We start from the raw sequence: 20,960 nt of genomic DNA, 5'->3' as shown, positions 1-20,960 counted from the left end.
CGAGACTACTAAACTAAGAACTTACTTGGACTAAGCAAGGGAGAAGGAGAGAGAGATCTTCAGAGGAAGAAGTGTTTATGTTTTTGTGTGTGAAAAATAATGAGAGGTTATGCCTCTATATATAGTGGAAGGAGGGAGCTCTCAAGAAAATATTCTGTGAATATTCTCAGAGTGCTGCCCAAGTTTGCTTGGAGTTCACACCAAGTCTTTCCAAAAAAATTAAATGGGCCTACAGCAGTCTCAAGAGCCAAAAAGCCCAAAAACCCAAAAGCCCAAGAGACCACAGCCCGCGTCCGAGACCAGCCCGGCCGGGCCTGGCACGCCCCGCATCCGCGCTCGGCCCGGTTCGGTTCGGTGCACGTGTGGGAACATTCCTTCTTCCTTCTACACACGTTTGAAACTAGAAGAGTGTGAAACTATATACATATGAGTGAAAAATCAATCATATTTTCGATGTGGGATATTTTCCAAACCATCCCAAGTAGCTCACTTCACACTCTTATTTCTCATTCAAATCAACTCCGTTTTGGACGTATGTGTATACCATTTTGTATTACTCGTTACCAGCTTTCCATTGCACTATCGACCAGACAATTCCGATCAGCCATTTGGCCGGAATTTGGCCGGAAAGTCGCCAGAAAGTCATTGTCCCAAAACCTGCAATTTTCTGAAACTTGTTTCTGAAAATTCAGTTCCAACAATCCCCCACATGAATAGAAATAAGTCTAAACATATGACGACATAACTAACCCTATAGACTGACACTACTAGCTAGACTAAACAGACCTTCGAGAGTACATGCGAAAACTAACTGTATCTAAATTGGTGGCGTTTTCCAACCTTGAACCGACTCATTGTTATACCTGTCGAGTTTACTCGGCCAGTTGGTGAACATGATGTCTTGAACCATCCGGATTTGTATGTAAACTTAGACAGCAGGCATAACACAGCTTCGTTTTCTCGTAGAACGAGGTTCTCTATTGTGTTCATTGTGGCCTTGAACATGTCTGGTTAATCATGAGTGAACTTGGAGAGTATAGCCTTATATATTCTCCTAGAAACAGCCCCATTTCACACTCACAAGGTGATTTTATAAGCTGCTTGTATTTAAAGAAATATCCTGTAATTATTTCAAATATTTTACAAAGCTACATTTCAAATCATTAAAAGCATATGCTTAACCTCTAACATACAAGAAGCACTTTACATCACTCTAGGAACTGGGAAAAGACAAAAGTCTTCTATTGCTTGTAGCAGATTCAGCTTGATTTAGTTGTCCCTTTGAACCTAGGTCATGGGGTCTCCAATCTGAGTAGGTGGGGTTACCATCAAACATCCTCTTAAGTCGTAGGCTTTAAACCCATTCCTCTTGATGATTTTATAACTTGATCTCGCGCCAAACCTTTTGTAAATGGATCCGCTAGGTTTTCTTTCGTATTGATGTAATCAATCGTAACTACACCAGTTGAGATAAGTTGTCTAACAATTTTATGTCTCCGTCTGATGTGACGAGATTTGCCATTGTAATGGGTATTCCTTGCCCTGCCCAAAGCCGATTCGCTATCACAGTGTACACGTATTGCAGGCACAGGATTCCCCCACATTGGGATGTCTTCCAAGAAATTACGAAGTGATTCAGCTTCCGACATAGCTATCTCCAAAGCTATAAATTCAGATTCCATAGTTGATTTAGCTGCCAGAGTTTGTTTGGAAGACTTCCAGGACACTGCTGCAACTCCAAGTGTAAAAACATATCCACTTGTGGATTTTGAGTTTCTCGAGTCTGCGATCCAGTTGGCATCACTGTAACCTTCCAAAACTCCGGGTTCTCTACCATAGTGCAAGCCATGATCTTTGGTATAACGTAGATAGTCCAAAACTCTAGCTATAGCCATCCAATGCTTATGTCCTGGATTACTTGTGTAGCGACTAAGTACATTTAGAGAGTGCACTAAATTCGGTCTTGTACAGTTTGTCAAGTACATTAGACTGCCAATTACTCTTGCATACTCCACCTGTTGCACAGGTTCACCAGAATTTTTAGTTAAGTGAATTTGAGGATCCTCTGGAAATTTTGCTGTCCCATTTGAGTAATGCTTGAATCGATCAAGCACTTTTTCCGCATAGAGGGTTTGAGACAAGATAAGGCCCTCATCAGTTCAGATGATTTTTATCCCCAAAATTATATCTGCTAAACCCAAGTCCTTCATGTCAAAATTTCTTTTGAGCATGTTTTTCGTTTGAGTGATGATGTCTTTGTTACTGCCAATGATGAGCATATCATCTACATATAAGCATAACAAAATGTACCCTGATGGAGTAATTTTGTAGTATATGTATTTGTCACATTCATTAATGCGAAAACCATTAGACATCATCATACTGTCAAACTTCTCATGCCACTACTTAGGAGCCTGTTTGAGTCCATATAATGACTTCACAAGTTTACACACCTTGTGTTCTTGTCCTGGAATAACAAATCCCTCAGGTTGTTTCATGTAGATTTCCTCTTCTAAATCTCCATGAAGAAAAGCAGTTTTTACACCCATTTGATGGATTTCAAGATTTCTCAAGGCTGCAATACCTATGAGCATCCTGATCGAAGATAGTCTTGTTACCGGTGAATAGGTATCAAAGAAATCTAAACCTTTTTTTTTGCCAAAATCCTTGCACTACAAGCCTAGCCTTGTACCGCTCAATATCGCCATTTGGTTTTCGTTTTATCGTAAAAATCCATTTACATCCCAAAGGCATAAATCCTTGTGGTAGATCTACCATCTCGTAAGTATGATGTTGCATGATAGAGTCTATTTCAGTTTTGACTGCTTCCTTCCAATAAGGTGCATCAGGTGTAGACATAGCTTTTGCATATGTTCTTGGTAGATTTTCAGCTAGAAATGCCATCATCAGATAATCATCACCAAACGATTTACTTTTGCGAGCTCGTTTGCTTCTTCTAGGTTCCAGTTCTGTTTCTACAGAAGTAGTACTCAAAGTATTGCCAGCTTCCAAAGTCGCTGCATCTCGTTGTTCACGAGTCCGTTTTTGAGTTTTCTTACAGGGAAAAATGTCTTCAAAAAATGAAGCATTTCTCGACTCCATAACTGTATTCACATGGATATCTGGAATATCTGATTTAATGAACCAGAAATTGATATGCACTACTGTTACGTGCATATCCGATGAAGATACAGTCTACGGTCTTAGGCCCAATTGTGACCTTTTTAGGAGGTGGTACAGCCACTTTTGCTAGACACCCCCACACTTTGAGGTATTTGTACGAAGGTATTGTACCTTTCAAAGCTCATACGGTGACTTGCCAGTAACCTTATGCGGTAGCCTATTGAGGATGTAATTAGTGGTACGCAAAGCTTCCCCCCACATGTTTTGGGCTAACCCAGATTCCTGCAACAACGCATTCATCATCTCTTTCAGAGTTCGATTCTTTCGTTCCGCTACTCCATTAGATTCTGGCGAGTAGGGAGCAATTGTCTGATGTATAATGCCTTTTTCTCTGCAAAATGCATTGAACGGCTCATTATATTCTCCTCTTCTATCACTTCAAACTACTTTTATAGTTTTCTGAAGCTGATTTTCTACTTCGAGGGTGAACTCTTTGAATTTTTCCAGTGCTTCATCTTTGCTATGCAAGAGATATACATAGCAATATCTTGTGCAATCATCAATGAAGGTAACAAAGTATTTCTTACCGCCTCTAGTTTGCACATACTTTAAATCACATAAGTCTGTGTGAATTAAACCTAGAGGTTCGGTTGTTCTTTCAACGCGTGGTGAGGGAGTTTTAGTGAGTTTGGCCTGTACGCACACTTCACATTTTTCTTGGTTAGTTTTGAATTTCGGAATCAAATTCAAGTTTTGCATTTTTCGCATTGTTTTGTAATTGACATGTCCTAAACGTTCATGCCAAGTAGTAAACGACTCAACCAAGTAAGCAATAGGGTTTTCTTTCATTTCAGCAACAGAAGCAGAAGCTATAATTTTCGGATGGACTGTCGTTACAGACATTTTGATCAGTCCACCCTTAACAAAACCTTTTCCCAAATACATCCCATTTTTCTTAAGAACTAACTTATCAGCCTCAAAATTGATGGAAAAACCATGCTTGCTTAGAACTGTTCCAGAGATGAGATTCTTCCGCATGTCAGGTACGTGCTTCACGTTCTGCAGGGTAAGCTCACGATCAAAAGTTAGCTTCAGAACCACTTTGCCTTTACCTTCAATCTTGGACACCGCCGTGTTGCCCATGAAAAGCTGCTCATTTGACTTGTTCTTCTCGTAGGTGGTGAACATGGTCCCATCAGAGTATATGTGTGTGGTAGCACCAGTGTCGTAGTACCACTTCACTGGGTTGTCTTCCACCGTGTTACATTCAGTAACCACCGCAACCATGTCTTCTTCAGTTAGGTTTGCTTGCAACTTGAGATCTTTTGCTTTGCTTTTGCAAACATCAGCCTTGTGTCCAATCTTACCACAATGATGACACTTCCCTTTGAACTTCCTCTCAAGGTTGCTCTTCTTGATGTTTGGTCCAGATGACACCTTCAACGGTTTATGAGGAATAGAGATCCCTTTACCCTTGCCTTTAAACTTGGCCTTATGCTCAGCTACATGAACATCATGCCCTTGGCTTTGAGCATCCGAATGAGCTCCACGATTGTTGTCCTCAACTCTCAACCGACGGATGAGATCATCAAGAGACATTGCCTTACGCTTGAAGTTAAGGTAATGCTTGAAATTCGACCAGCCTGGTAGCTTCTCGATCAGGAAATTCGTTTTGAAGACATTGCAGATCGACATCCCTTCCAAATCGATCTCCTGAAAGATGCGTTGAAGAGCTTCCACTTGTTCCATAATTGGTTTGGAATCCACCATCTTGAAGTTCAGGAACTTCGTAGTTGAGAATTTCTGCATCCCAGACTCATCAGTCTTGTACTTGGTCTCCAAAGCTAGCCACAATGCTTTTGAAGTCTTGTACATACTGTAGAGGTCATACAGATCATTGACCAAACGGTTCAGAATCTGACCTTTGCAACAGTAGTTTCCTTGAGCCCAACTATCCATACTTCCAACCACATACACATCAGTGTCACCTTGTGGAAGCATTGGTGGATCCTCTGTGAGGTACCTTTCCATATTCATGCTGGCCAAGTAGTAGCGCATCTTGTTTTGCCACGTTTTGAACCCAGCTTTGCCATCGAACTTATCTAGCATCATCCCTTGGGAAGCCGAAGGTGGTATCCCCATGTGGGTTGATCCATTACCGAATAGATTTCAGCGCACGTTTTCCATACCCAAATCGGTAAGCTTCGTCTTTTCAAGTTCTTTAGCAAGGCGTAAAGCCAACTCAGCAGGAGTTTCAACAGGGGTTGCAGGAACCCTATCACCGTAAACGTTGTTGGTGTTGTCTCTAGACATTTTTCTGTTTCACAATAAACAGATCTAATTAATATATTAATCAAACAATTCAAGTAATTAAATTACACTGAATTAGTTTTGCAAACTCGCTTAACAAGCGTTCGCAGAAACTTGTTTCACAAACTCACTCAATTAAGAGCGTTCGTGGAAACCAGAGAGAGTAGAGAAGAAATAATTAAAGTAAAAGCGTTCTTCAAAAACTTTCCGCGTAAGCACCGAAAGATGAAAGCAGAAACAGTTTTTCAGAAGATTTTGAAATCGTTTTTAAAATAAATAAAAAATTTGAAAAATTCTCAATCCGTTTAAAGCGATAAGCAGAAAGCGGATTTATTGAATTAAGACTGTTAGGAGCGCAAAAATCGAATTGAGAAAAGATGCGAATTATATTTAAATTAACGAAATCATAAACGAATTACAACAACATTATATAAAGTATAAAATAAATCACGGAGGCAAGATATGATATATCTTTCCTTAATTCAATAAATCGGCCGTAAGTGCTTTCGGACAATCACGATTTATGAATCCCAGGATACAACCGATCACGAACTATTACAGTAGCACACCAGTAATAGAACTCAAGCGAACAGATCTACGTTATACTCCCGAGACTACTAAACTAAGAACTTACTTGGACTAAGAAAGGGAGAGGGAGAGGGAGAGAGAGATCTTCAGAGGAAGAAGTGTTTATGTTTTTGTGTGTGAAAAATAATGAGAGGTTATGCCTCTATATATAGTGGAAGGAGGGAGCTCTCAAGAAAATATTCAGTGAATATTCTCGGAGTGCTGCCCATGTTTGCTTGGAGTTCACACCAAGTCTTTCCAAAAAAATTAAATGGGCCTACAGCAGTCTCAAGAGCCAAAAAGCCCAAAAACCCAAAAGCCCAAGAGACCACAGCCCGCCTCCAAGACCAGCCCGGCCGGGCCCGGCCCGCCCCGCATCTGTGCTCGGCCCGGTTCGGTTTGGTGCGAGTGTGGGAACCTTCCCTCTTCTTTCTACACACTTTTGAAACTAGAAGAGTGTGAAACTATATATATATGAGTGAAAAATCAATCATATTTCCGATGTGGGATATTTTCCAAACCATCCCAAGTAGCTCATTTCACACTCTTATTTCTCATTCAAATCAACTCGTTTTGGACGTATGAGTATACCATTTTGTAGTACTCGTTACCAGCTTTCCATTGCACTATCGACCAGACAATTCCGATCAGCTATTTGGCCGGAATTTGGCCGGAAAGTCGCCGGAAAGATATTGTCCCAAAACCTGCAATTTTCTGAAACTTGTTTCTGAAAATTCAGTTCCAACAGAAGAATGGTTGTTCAATTTGTTACTACACCTTACGAGGAGACATGTGTAGGTGATAATATTTGTTTTACCGTAATCGGTCTTGCGGATTTGGCCGGAAAGTTACATCTTGATTTTTTTCTTCTTATTATAGACTTTGTGTGTATGAGGAAAGAAATAGAAGGAAACTATTTTGTAAATAAAGGACATGGATTCATCTAATCTCAAGTATTGGCACTGCATTCGTTTTTGATATTTTCTTGTCAATCGCTTTCTTCTCCCCATATGGATAAAGCTGTGAGATAAAGTAGAAATGATATTTTCTTGTCAATCGCTTCATTATGGATAAAGATTACAAAGGTTCGAACATTGAGATACTCTTGTTGTGTGGATACAAGAAAATGGGTCTATCTAACACATTGTACGATGGTTTCTCCTTTTAACACGGATAATGTAGATTTTATTAATTGGTTGCTGAAACCTTTCTGCTGTTCTTGTTAAACTCAGACTGTAGACTCTGTTTGGTCACCTTCTTCTCTTTGTGCTTCTTTTCTTTTCTTCATAATCTTCTCACTAACTCCTTTCTCTTTACTGCAGGTTAATCTCAACCCTAACCTCGGTTTATTTTTGTATTGCAATTTGGCCATATGTTCAATACCAAAAAAATAAACACTTCGTCTTCCCGGGTAAACAAAATGTTTTTTTTTGTGTTCTAAAATATTCTAAAATCATCCAAAGTTTAATAACAAAATCTTACAAAATCACATTCATTTTCTTGTATTTTATAAATAAAAACCTTAAAAACTAATCAATTCTTCTTAAAACTCAATCAAATCTTTCAGAATTCTAAAATATTAAAATCCTACAAAATCCTACCAAATCCAAGTTCAATACCCCCTGTTAGTATTTGAGTTATCAATAAAAAGTTAGTTACAGAAGTTACGATATCACAAAACTTAACACAACCCTTGAAAAAACTGCCGGTAACCAGCAATAACTGCACTCGGAAGAGAAAGAGACACGAAGAGAAGATGAACCGGTACGAACAACAAAATCGCCTCGCTCTCATGTTTTATATATATATATATATATATATATATATATATTATTTTCGTTCGTTTTTTTTTCCAACAAAATCTTACACTATTCAAGTAGGCATCAAATATACTGAATTGTTTTTTTTCTTTTTCCAAATATACTGAATTGTTTTTTTTTTTCCATTGTCTCGTGTATAGAGTATAGACAAAGAAACACATGTGCCCATCTCAGCCTCAGGGCTCTTCTCTGTCTCAATGAATGAACATGTGCTCACCTTTTTGTGGTCTTTAAAATTCTTTTGACCATTTTGTTACCATTATGGAACCATTTCCTAATAACCTTTTAACACCCAAAATTGATCGTATCGACATTTGTAATATAACATGTATCTTCTTAAGTTTGTTTTTTTTTTTTCTCTAGTCAAACAATTGTTACCTATTTTGTAGTATTTTCTCTTATCTATTTTGTGGTTTTTTTTATTAATCTGATTGCATCAAAGATCCAAAGTACATAAGTACATAATGCCTAAGAGATACGTCCAACATAACTGTATGTTTCATCGTGTTATGTTATTTCTTCTTTCTTAATAATACAATTATACGGACCCAACAAAACAAATCTCTATCCACAAAAAGCTCTGATCAAAGAGATCGCTTCATGGGACTTGAATGGCGAATTCTCTTCCTCTCCTTTTGATCCTTCTCCGATCACCCATCACCGGCGTTCACCTTCTCCTCGTCTTTCTCCACTCTCTTTTATAACTCTCTCTCTCTGCTCCCTTCGACCTCCACAATTCACAGATCTATAGCGAGATCTCTCTGATGGCGTCAGTGTTCTTGTATCACGTGGTTGGAGATCTAACCGTAGGGAAGCCAGAGATGGTCGAGTTCTACGAAACAGAGACGGTTGAATCTGCGATTCGAGCCATCGGTGAGTCGACGGAGTGTGGGATTCCGGTTTGGAGGAAGAGATCGACGCCGTCGCTTCCTGGGTTCGTGGAGAATAGTGAGATGAGGCAACAAAGATTCGTTGGGATTTTGAATTCTTTGGACATCGTTGCTTTTTTGGCTAAGAGTGAGTGTTTGCAAGAAGAGAAAGCTATGAAGATTCCTGTCTCTGAGGTTGTTTCTCCTGACAACACTCTCCTTAAACAGGTTGATCCTGGCACAAGGTTAGTTCTTTTTTATCCTTAAAGTTAAATTAATGTAATAAAGGACCTGACTTTGAGTTACTGTTTCTTGGTTTCATTGATTCTGTTTGGTTTTGAGTTTTAGTAGTATACATGTAATATCTTTAACTTTAGTAAAAAGGGTCATAGCTTAGAGTAAGGTGGCAATAAGATTCTAGTGTTCTGAGGATTTAGTTGAATTCAAGGTTGATCACTTGACCAAGTGAGTCTTGAGCTAGTGCTTGTTTCGTAGGACTCCTAGCTTGGGAGGGACATCAAGTTCTTCAAATTGGAGATTAAGGCCCCAAAAGGTCACTTGCTTTAACTTCATTAACTTAGTAAGATCTCGTTTTTTTTTTTAGAAGTTTACTTGGTGTAGTTATAATTGATTGAATTTTGGATCCGTGATTGCAATTATTTCTCTGAACATGGTTGGATCTAATCAGAGACTACATGGTCAATATAAATATATATAGGCCATGTGCTTAGGTACTTATATTTTGATCCAGACTTCATGTTCAATATAACATGAAAGTGGGACCTTTTATTCTTCTTATTTTATTGGTTTGAGTATATAAAACAGTAAGGTAGATTGCCTCGTGCTTCAAATTGTCAACCTTGGGTTAGTAAACTGAAGTATGCAATGTTTTAAGCGCCTTGTTTTCTTGTGGTCAGTGTTTAGGAAATTGTTGCAAACATCTGGGGAAACCCATTTACTAACTAAAAGGAGTATAGTTTTAAGTGTCCCAATCTCTTTTGACTTTTTTTTTTCTTTCCCTCAACTTCTACTTTGCTTAGACCTTAGTCAATCCTTCTTTTAGCTCTGCAACTAACTTTGTAGTTGACTATGATAAAACTTTATGTCATCTAACTAGTACAAAAACAGGAAAACACATGTTTTAAAGACAAGTTGATAGTGTAACAATTCTTTTAGGATTTGTGCAGGATTTGATCATCTATATGTTACTGGTTTGTTTGATGTTCTCTAAGTAGGCAGCCAGTGAAAAACTGTATTCTGTAATTCTATGACCAACTGGGTATGAAATACTGTTTATTTCCAAAAAAACCAAGATACAGTGTTCCTTGCCTTTAACTGCATCTTTGTTCTTCCTTGCTCAACCTTATTGACCAAATAGGATCTGCCACACTTCTCGAGAGTGCAGAAACTTTTTGGTTTTTCAATTAGAATACTCTCTTGTCCAAATGGTTTTGATTTCATGATTCCTTTGTTGCAGTGAATTCGATGTTTCTGTTGATGTAGTTAGCTTCCTTGTTTAATATCTTTTCTTTTTCTATGATGATGATTTTGTTGTATTAAATGTAATGTAAGGTTGATAGATGCTTTGGAGATGATGAAACAAGGAGTGAGACGACTTCTGGTTCCGAAAAGCGTTGTTTGGAGAGGTATGAGCAAGAGATTCTCCATTCTTTATAACGGGAAATGGCTGAAGAACAGTGAAAACTCTAGCAGTAGCAGTGGTCTCGCTTCTGACTCCACCAACAGGCCTACTACGTCCATGACTTCAAGCCGGGACAAGTTTTGCTGTCTCTCAAGGGAAGACGTAATCCGCTTCCTTATTGGTGTCCTTGGAGCATTAGCTCCTTTGCCACTCACCTCAATCTCCACTCTGGGAATTATCAATCAAAACTATAACTTCATTGAAGCCTCTCTTCCAGCCATTGAATCCACCAGAAGGCCACAGTGTGACCCTAGTGCGATCGCCGTGTTGGAACAAACAGAAAACGAACAACAGTTCAAGATAATAGGAGAAATATCAGCTTCGAAGCTATGGAAATGTGATTATCTGGCTGCAGCTTGGGCTCTAGCTAATCTCTATGCAGGACAGTTTGTGATGGGAGTTGAAGACAACATGTCATCAAGATCGTTCAGCGACTTCCTCCAAACTTCATTTCCGGGAGGAGAACATAACGGAACAGCAACAAAGGCCAAGAAGTTCAGCAGCAGGAGCATCGGTTTTAATCCAACAAGCCCGACAAGGTTGAGCATCGGTAGGAGCATGTACAGGGGAAGAAGTGCGCCGTTAACTTGCAAAACATCGAGCTCGTTAGCTGCGGTTATGGCTCAAATGCTGTCTCACAGGGCAACACATGTTTGGGTTACAGAGGCTGATTCAGATGATGTTCTTGTTGGAGTTGTGGGATATGGAGAGATCTTGACTGCTGTAACTAAACAGCCTTCTGCTTTCGTTCCTTCGAATCGGTCTTATGAAGGTTTTGGGAATGATACTCAAAGCTAAAGACTACAATCAAAATGATCATTTCTCTGTCTGTTATCCTGTGAAAAAAGTTGCCCTTAAGACGTGTTCTAAGGTTATAGAAGGATAATATTTTTGGGTTTATAGTCTTTTGTGTACTATTATTAGTGTCAGCTGCAAGAAGCAAATTTAAATCATCTTTTTTTTTTTTTACTTCTTTTAATTCAACAGACACAGTCAAAGCTGTTACTCATTCATTACAATGTAAAGTTGTGAACTCTCTCCTCCGCGATGAGGGGATTATTGTATCAAAGCTAAAGTTATATATTTTGGATTTCGAATACATTAGAATAATCTGTTTATGAGTTGACAAGTACGAATATTTACAATGTATATATGGAAAATTTTGAGAGTTGTAATTGTTTGGTTTAAATTGTAGATTCTGATTGTATGCAAAAACTGAGAATTTTGTGACATAATAGCAGCACATTCTGTAAAATCATCACACTTAAGAGGTGACCATGTATTAAATGCTCTGATAATACTGAAAGAAACGTCCATTTAATACATGAAATTGTATGTTCATCTAATCTAATAAACTAGGTAACAAACCGCACTATGTGTGGGATATATATCTGCAGATAAAATTAATATTATAAGTAAAGTTATTTTTGAGGATCTAATATTTATTTGTGTAAAAACAAAATATATATCCTGTGAGAATATGTTTAGATCAAACTATTATGTATCAACTAAATATATAATCTGCTCTTTCTTCAATCTATGCAAGATTTTGTTTAATTTTTTCTGGTGTAAGAATATGTTTCACCAGTAAAATATTATACCAATGACATTAAATAAGTCATATAATAATGATTATTGTGATAATTTTATTATGGAAATTTTAAATATGTAAATAGTAATCAGTTTTTTTAATAGGTGAATAAAGTCGAGTTTTGACAATGTTTTATAAAAATGATTAAAATATATTTTAAAATTGAAATGTATGATTTTTTTAATTAATTGAAAAGGAATATTTCTTAATCATTCAATAGTAATTACGTGTAAATATCCATAAAAAATGAGCGCAATAAATTTATTAGTGTCTCGAGCTCTCTAGTGACGACACATCAGTATTTTCTTTAGAATGTTTCTCTATTAATATATCAAGGAGATCAACTAAAGGTCAGACACAGACTATACTAAAACAGTCACATTCACATTGCACCCGCCGATCCAAAACACGCTGCAATTGGTAACCTGTTTATGAGAATTGACTTAGTAATTCATCTAGCTATAATTACCTCCTAAACTACTTCCACGAAGGAGGCACTGATCATTCCACTGAAGATAAAAGTTGAATTCAGTTTTAATTATGTTCTCAATCACATTTACTACACTAAGAATTGAGGTATTGCTTAGGTTTATAAATTAAGGTAACACAACCTAAGTACCTAACCCTCTCTCAACAAGGAATGTGAGAAAGAGTAAACTTAAAACATATTTTAAAAATGAAATATGAATTATTATTTGGTATATATAACTTTCTAAATACAAATGTGTATATATATATATATATGATTGGATTTTTAAATGAATCCATCCCTAGCTAAGTTAAACGAATCATATCGCATTACATTATTTCATTTTTAATTTTAATTTACTTCTGAAACACTCACTATTTCTATTTCATTATACTCGCGGTGGAGATTAGAAAGATTAAAGTCACCTTTGTGAGAGTAACAAAAACTCGAGGACCGGACAAAAACATTTTGCTAACCGTATCTTATTATATAAAGTTTGATGTCAAAATTACTAATTAACAAGATCTTGACACGTGTCAATTATATCATTCAGGTGTTGACACATATCAATTCTAAAATTATTAAAATTTTAGAAAATAAAAATTTAAAAATTCAAAACCTACCATAAAAAGAAAAGATCATTATAAGGAAATTATATATATATATATATATATATATATATATATATATATATCTATCAAAAAATTTGAAATTTTAATATTGTTTACTTATTTTAATTTTAAGTTGCTAATTTTACAAGAAAAAGATTACGTTTTATATAAGATAAAAAAGTATGATTGTGAAAATTATAAAACTAACTACTGTTTCTAGAACATAAAGAAAGAGATTGTTGAAGCAAAAGATTAAAAATAAAAATAGATCTTTCATATTTTTTTCACCAATCAAATAATTTATTTAAAACAACTGCTATTGTAACATATAAGATAGGAGTATATAAGATTAACGTATGTGTTTTTGTAACTATAAAAATGTTAAAGTGAAAAGACATATAATAGGTTATTTAATATTTTCATAAAGACAATTTGTTGGTAGTAGTAAAAAATAATGAGTATATTTTAACAGTAAAATTTATTTGTGTGTACAAATACACTTCAAGTGGTAATGTAGATAGTAGATTTGTAAATGGATATACATTAGTGTATTATAGCAAAAAAAACAACTATTTTCTATAACTAAAAGTTTATCTCTTTACTTTTATACATTGTTTTTACTTACGAAAAGAATTAAATAAATATATATTATTTGTTAAATTTAATTTAATTTTAATAAATTTGAACTCATCTACAACTATTTACTTAACTAAAAGTGTATCTGTTTACTTTATTTTCATGCAAACAATAAATTAAATGAAAATTCATTGGTTTACAAAAGAAACTTCAGAGATAAGAAAACGCGAAGCAATAACAAGACAATTCACCTTCGTATTTGACGCACGCGGGATCCAAAAGATGGAGAATAGTTGGAAGGACTCCAGCAAGTTGAACTCATCAAGCACGTTGGAGAAGGACGGCCAATCTTTAGGGGACTGAACCATAGTGAGTAACTCAGCACAATCAGTCTCGAAATGACAAGCGATCCCTGCAGTACGTATCCGCTCCATGGCCCAGTACAACGCTTCTAACTCCAAATGCAGTGGGGAGGGGCTTCGTCTTAGAGATTTGGCCCCCAACAACAAGGTTCGCTCCTCACCAACGCAAAACCACCAGTCCAATCCTGAATGCTCATTGGTTGCTTTCCAAGAACCATCAATCTGACAACAAGGTGTAGAAATCTGGACATCCGAAGATGGAGATGGAGCTGACATGACCGCCATAAAAGAGAGCGCCTCTTCCCAGGCTAACTTATCGCCTAAAGCCTGAGAAAATATATCATTTACCTTGATCTCTAAACCTTGAAAAACTTTTTTATTTATGGCCTTCCGGATTGAAGAAGTTGATTAGGATCACCCTGTTGAAAGGCTACCGGTCCCACTTGCTCAATCACTCTGAACGGACTCATATACCTTGGACTCAACTTAGTCTCTGTCAATGACCTGTTCGGACCCCGCAACATGGTCATCTTGAGGTACACTATGTCTCCTACCTGAAAATCAAGATCTCTCCTCCTCTTATCAGCATAACTCCTCTGCCGATCCTGAGTTTCCTTCAGCTTGAGAACCCAATTTTCTCTGAGGTGTCCTGAACAAAATTAGCACCATACATACTCCTCTCCCCCAACTGAGTCCAGCATAACGGTGTACGACATGGCCTGCCATACAAAGCCTCATAAGGAGCCATCTTAATACTCGCCTGATAACAGTTGTCGTAAGCAAACTCTACCAGGTTTAGGTGATCTACCCAATGGCCACCCCAATCCAACACACACATCCTCAACAAATCCTCCAGCGTCTGGATCGTCCTCTCTGACTGTTCATCTGTCTGGGGATGATAAGTTGTACTCATATGCACCTTAGTGCCCATCTTTGCCTGAAATGCTCTCCAGAACACCGAAGTGAACTTATAATCCCTATCAGACACAATACTCGCTGGTACCCCATGCAATCTGATTATCTCCTTCACATACTTCTTAGCCAAGACCACTGCTCCATCAGTCTTCTTAATTGCCAGAAAATGTGCTGACTTAGTCAACCGGTCCACAATGATCCAAATAACATCAAATGTCTGAGACACTAGCAAACCTGCCAAGAAGTCCATCGTGATCTTATCCCACTTCCAGTCTGGAATGGGCAAACTCTTCAGTAATCCACTTGGAACCTGGTGCTCAGCCTTCACTAGCTGACACACATCGCATCTCGCGACCCATCTAGCTACATCCTTCTTCATCCCGACTCAGTGATAGTACCTCTTGAGATCACGATATATCTTAGTCGCCCCTAGATGAATAGAAAACATGCTCGCATGAGCCTCTCTCAGGATCTCCTGCCTCAACTCCTCATCCTTAGGCACACAAATCCGCCCGTGCACACAAATCCGCCCGTGCACCAAAATAGTACCATTTGCTGAGACCTGCTCAGAAGGTCTGCTCTATCAGCCGCCTCCAAACCCAACGGCTCCTGAAAAACCGCGCACAAACTCAAAGTATTGATCTCTCCAACCAGAGACTCCATGTCCTGCTCCTGAGCCGAAGCTGCCATCTTCCGACTCAAAGCATCTGCTACCAAGTTAACCTTACCAGGATGATAGAGGATGATAGCTATCTCCAAATCATAATCCACCACCAGCTCCATCCACCACCTCTGCCTCAAGTTCAGCTCAGGCTAAGTGAATATATACTTCAGGCTCTTATGATTTGTAAACACCTGCACCTTTGCACCATAAAGATAAGATATCCAAATCTTTAGGCAAAAACAACAACAGCCATCTCCAAATCATGAGTAGGACAGTTGTCCTCATGCTTCCGCAACTGCTGCGAAGCGTAAGCAATCACCTTTCCATGCTTCATCAACACACACCCCAAACCAACTCTGGATGCATCTGTATAAACCACATAGGGTTCTCCCTGCTCATGCAAAGCTAACATTGGCGTAGTAGTCAACATCTCCTTTAGGCTTGCAAAACCCTGCTCGCACTCCCGTGACCAAACAAAAGGAACATCCTTCCCTGTCAACTTAGTCATCGGATGTTCCTTGCTCGCAAAGCCCTTCAAAAATCTCCTGTAGTAACCTGCCAAACCAAGGAAACTCCTGATCTCTGTGGAATTCTGCGGTCTAGGCCAATCCCTAATAGCCTGAATCTTCTCCGGATCCACAGAAACCCCCTCTGTAGAAACAATATGACCCAGAAAACCCATCTCACACTACCAAAAACTGCACTTGCTCAACTTAGCAAACAACTTCTGCTCCCGCAGCTTCTCCAGAACTGCCCTCAAATGCAATGCATGGTCCTCAAGACTCTTAGAATATACCAGGATGTCGTCGATGAAAATGATGACAGACACGTCCAGAAACTCCTAAAACACATTGTTCATCAATCTCATAAACGCTGCTGCCGCGTTAGTCAACCCGAAAGGGATCACTACAAACTCATAGTGCACACCTCATCCTGAATGCAGTCTTCCTCACATCTGCCTCATCTATCGGTATTTGATGATAACCCGACGCCAGATCTATCTTGGAGAACCAATTAGCACCTCTCAACTGATCCAACAACTCATTGATCCTAGGAAGAGGGTACTTGTTTTTCACAATGACCTGGTTCAAACCCCGATAATCAATACACAAGCAGAAACTCCCATCCTTCTTCTTAACAAATAACACCGGCACTCCCCATGGTGATACACTAGGACAGATGAATCTCTTGCTCAACAAATCCTCTAGTTGCTTCTTCAGCTCTGCCATCTCTGTTGGAGCCATCCTGTAAGGAGCCTTGGATAACGGCGTCGTCCCTGGTTCCAGTTCGATCATGAAAGGATCAGATCGAGATGATGGTAACCCTTGTAACGACTGGAACACATCCTCAAATTCCTCAACAACCTGAATACCGCTAACCGTAGACTGCCCCACTGACTCTAGCATTGATATAGTAACCAAATAAGCCTCAAGGCCCTTCTTGATCATCCGATGAAAATCCAGATGTACCATATGCCGATGCAACCAATCCATCCCAAGGATAACATCATACAACTCCACTGAACTGATAAGCAAATCCGCTGGTCACGACTCTCCTGCGATCTGAATATCAACTCCCCTAACTCGTCCAACGACCCTCAGAAACTTGGCTCCCGCAGCTCTAACAACTCCTGTACGCTCCCGGGATCTCCTCTGATATTCGCACTCTCTGCACACTCCGGAGTAATGAAGCTATAAGAAGCTCAAGAATCAAACATAACATAGGACTTAAACCCGCCCACCAACAAGATCCCTACACAAACCTCATGTGTTGAGAACCTTACACTTTATCATAGGAAAACATAAAATCCGAACCTACTAAAAGTCACAAAGTTTAAGTACCAAAAATTATACCTGTGATCGCCTCGGAACTGGTTCCACCAGTCTCGACCGTCGTGTACACCCATGGCGCCTGCTCAATCCGTGCTACCTGCTGCACTCCCAGCTGCACCACATGCTGCACCGCTACCACCACCATCTGCTGCAACTTGGGACACTTGGGCTTGATGTGCCCAGGCTCCCTACAATGATAGCATACCCGAACCGCTGCCGCCGGAGCACTCCTCTGGGGACAGCTAGCTACCTTGTGATCCATGCTCCCACACCCGAAGCACCCTGCACCACTCGGTCTCTGTGTCGCCTCCCACTTCATCTTGGTTCCCTGCGCAGGTTTTCCGCCCTTGCTAGAACCTCCATGATGATGAGCCTTCTTAGGCTGCACCGCTGGACTAACCGACACCGCCTGTTCCAGATATCCTCCTCAATCTCCGCTGCAGTCTCAACTCCATAACATAACTCTGTCCTCTGCAATGGACCCTCAAGTCATCATGAAGAGCCCTCATAAACCTCCTGATTTGGGCCTCCTCAGACTCCATATCCCGACCCCAATAAGATAGAAGTCGACTAAACTCCAAGTCCAGCTCCCGCACTGACCGTGTCCCCTGAGATAACTGAAGGAACTGCACCTCCAACCGGTCCAATGCCTCTCTCAGTAAATACTTGCATTTGAACTCCTCCACAAAGTCAGCCCAAGTCATCTCTCTCTGCACTCTCCTAGCAGCCACTGATATCCACCACACCTGAGCATCACCAATCAAGTGGTGGACCCCTATGTCCACCCAGAACTCCTCAGGACATCTCAAAGTCTAGAAGTTACGTTCCACACTTGTCCTCCACGCATCTGCAGCAGTAGGATCTGTACCACCCAAAAACCACACAGTATCAATGCCACGCATCTCCCTCAACATACACACATAACAACCATGTGCTCCCGCATCCTCAGCCACTAACTGGCGCTCCTCCGCCACCACTTGTTGCACTACCTGAGCCTGAGCCGGTTCCACTGCTGGAAACCACTCCAACACTTGTGCTAGCAAAGTCGCAAAATCAACTCCAGGGACTCCACCCGCTGGAACTCCCACACCTGGGACCCTAGCATCACCGGCCACTCGAGCACCAAGACCACCCCCTCCGGCCACACTCATGGAATCCTCCTGGATACCTAGCGACTTGGCAACACCCTCAGCTGTCACACTCTAGTCCACAATATCACTAACTGTTGGCCCTCTGCCCCTACCACGACCACGATCGCGTCCAAGACCATGACCGCGTCCACGACCAGCAATAGCATCCTCTCTAACCATCTGTAATACCATGAACAGAAGGCTAAGCAAGCAATTTAAACAGAACACAAAAACATAAACTCACCGTGGAATCACACTGTAGGCTCGAAGAGGATGTTCTAGGACTCCATGCCATACACAATTGACTAACTCACATAATCAATCAAAACATGCAAATCCAAACATCTACAACACAAAGCCTAGTGAACCCAAACCTAGAATCGTAAGGGCTCTGGTACCAAACTGAAAAGACCTAACCCGTTTTTTTTTAATAATAAATAATAAATATAATAATAAGAAATATTCTACAACTATTGGTCTCATATCCACTAGCCGCCTAACCACAAACACACAACAGCGGATAACAGAAACAATATCATTAACCAACAAATATCCAATAATAAATAACCAATATCAAAGTATAACAATAATCCAATAACCAATCATCATGAAACAGAAAACCAGCAACCTCGCAAAGTTCTAATGACCCAACTCTAGCAACCTAGCAATGCCACACAACATCCAATCGAGTCCCTAGAACATCTTCCTCTTCATTGCCTTGAATCCATGATCACACTTTGCCTTTATCTTCACCACAAACACAAATTGAGATGCATGAGTATTTTATAAAAACTCAGTGAGGCAATCCTCCCATCTACTGGGATATACAGACAAGCAATTGAGATACTTTAACCATTAAACAACAACCAACAAACAAACCAGGCACTGCATCAACCGACGCCAACTTGCATTGACTGACACCATTAGGGGATTGCGTCGACCGACGCATGATCTGCATCGACCGATTCAAGGTTCACTTGCATCGACCGATACTCATGTTGCATCGTCCGACGCATGCTCGACATTACACGAAAACCCTAGTTGCATCGACCGACTCCTCCACATGGCATCGACCGATGTTCCTAGGTCAAATCGTACCGTCCTCGCATTGCATCGACCGATGCACAAAGTGCATCGACCGATGCACATGCCGAGCATCGTTTTCCCTGAAGATTCTCGCCGGATCTTTGTTCCTACAAACGTCAAACTCAATCCGAAACTTCACAAAGCCTTTAATAACGTTCTAACAAGCCAAACAACACAGAAACAAGCATATCAGAGAAATCTCAAGCTTAGATAAGCTTAGATAAGCCAACGCTCCTAGGAAGCTCCTACAATGATCCCAGCTATAGTTCTCTATAGGAACAACCTCCAATCTCCCAAAATCCCTAAGAACACTCAAAAAATATTTCTCTCTTTTCTTTTCTCTCAAAAGCGGCTAAACACGCTAATGACGACAAAATTCCCTATTAAACACGAAGAGCTTCCTAACCCAAAACGTGGCGTTTAACTTAAAACTCGTCCGAGAAAACCAACTTTGCATCGACTGATGCAACCCCTATACCAGGATTTTGGTTCGCGGATGTTACAAAATATATGCATATCTATATATGATTATGCATATGGATTTTTAAATGAATCCGTAGCCAAATCTAAGCGAATCATATTGCATTACGTTATCTCATTTCTACTTTTGATTTATTTCTAAAACATTCACTACAGTCTATACTTGTGGATGAGGTTGCTCGCACGTGTGTGGATTAATGCTTATTTATTGTTTGGGATCATAATGTGATCATCACGTGAAAAAGGGAGTCATGCATTTGGTATTTGGGATGGAACTTTCTGTTATAAATTAGAAGAGAAGAGATTAAGGAGGATTATGCTGAATGAAGTGAGGAATCACCCGCTATGAGGTTGCACGGGAAGAGTATGATATAAGATGTCTAAGATCCTTATCTCATTTTACAGTTAAAGAAGACCTTGAAAACCCTGGGCTTCAGATTGTGGTTTAGAACAAACCTATTTCAAGATCCATGAGTCAAGTAATGGCTACAAACACATCAGAGTTCACTACAAAAAAACCGGCAGTTTGGGATTCCAATTTTTGAGTGTTATTTTGGTCACAAAATAAAGCGACAGTTTTGTGACTATTTTATCACGTATTAACGACAACAAAATAAATGGATGGAAACACGTCACTTATTGTAACATCCGCGAACCAGATTTTGTGATTTTGGGAGGAGTGTCGATCAACACCATAGTGGCATCGATCGACACCACTAATTTCTGGGTTCGACCGGTTTGATTTAATTCGCGATTTTTCGATTGGGATGGTTTGGTTAGTGGTTTAACCGGGTATTTAAAGGGAAAATCGACAAAATAAGGGTTTAGTCTTTTTCCTCTGTCGCCGTTTGTG

General features: G+C 39.5%; 2 protein-coding genes across 3 annotated transcripts; one reads left to right on the top strand and one right to left on the bottom strand.

Annotated features, from left to right (window-relative positions):
- Window positions 1-1,340: 1,340 nt before the first annotated feature.
- Window positions 1,341-5,265, bottom strand: LOC147944508 (uncharacterized). Its single transcript, XM_087512616.1, has 4 exons — window positions 3,907-5,265; window positions 3,321-3,405; window positions 2,776-3,131; window positions 1,341-2,015 (listed from the first exon to the last, which is right to left on the bottom strand). Exons 1-4 carry the CDS (start codon window positions 5,263-5,265, stop codon window positions 1,341-1,343), a joined length of 2,475 nt encoding a protein of 824 aa, XP_087368742.1.
- Window positions 5,266-8,083: 2,818 nt separating this feature from the next.
- On the top strand, window positions 8,084-11,492 carry LOC147944507 (CBS domain-containing protein CBSX6-like). 2 transcript variants are annotated; one of them, XM_087450935.1, is made up of 3 exons: window positions 8,325-8,934; window positions 9,185-9,242; window positions 10,262-11,492. In XM_087450935.1, exon 3 carries the CDS (start codon window positions 10,281-10,283, stop codon window positions 11,187-11,189), a length of 909 nt encoding a protein of 302 aa, XP_087307061.1. In that variant the 5' UTR covers window positions 8,325-8,934; window positions 9,185-9,242; window positions 10,262-10,280; the 3' UTR covers window positions 11,190-11,492. The 2 variants fall into 2 exon arrangements, with proteins under 2 accessions (XP_087307060.1, XP_087307061.1); XM_087450934.1 differs by lacking the exon at window positions 9,185-9,242 and having other exon boundaries at window positions 8,084-8,934.
- Window positions 11,493-20,960: the final 9,468 nt, after the last annotated feature.

Source organism: Camelina sativa, chromosome 5 (assembly GCF_030686135.1).
Source record: "Camelina sativa cultivar CO46 ecotype springtype chromosome 5, ASM3068613v1".
NCBI classification, from domain to species: Eukaryota; Viridiplantae; Streptophyta; class Magnoliopsida; order Brassicales; family Brassicaceae; genus Camelina; species Camelina sativa.
The sequence above is the reverse complement of the archived record's forward strand: the minus strand, read 5'-3'. Positions and strand labels throughout refer to the sequence as shown.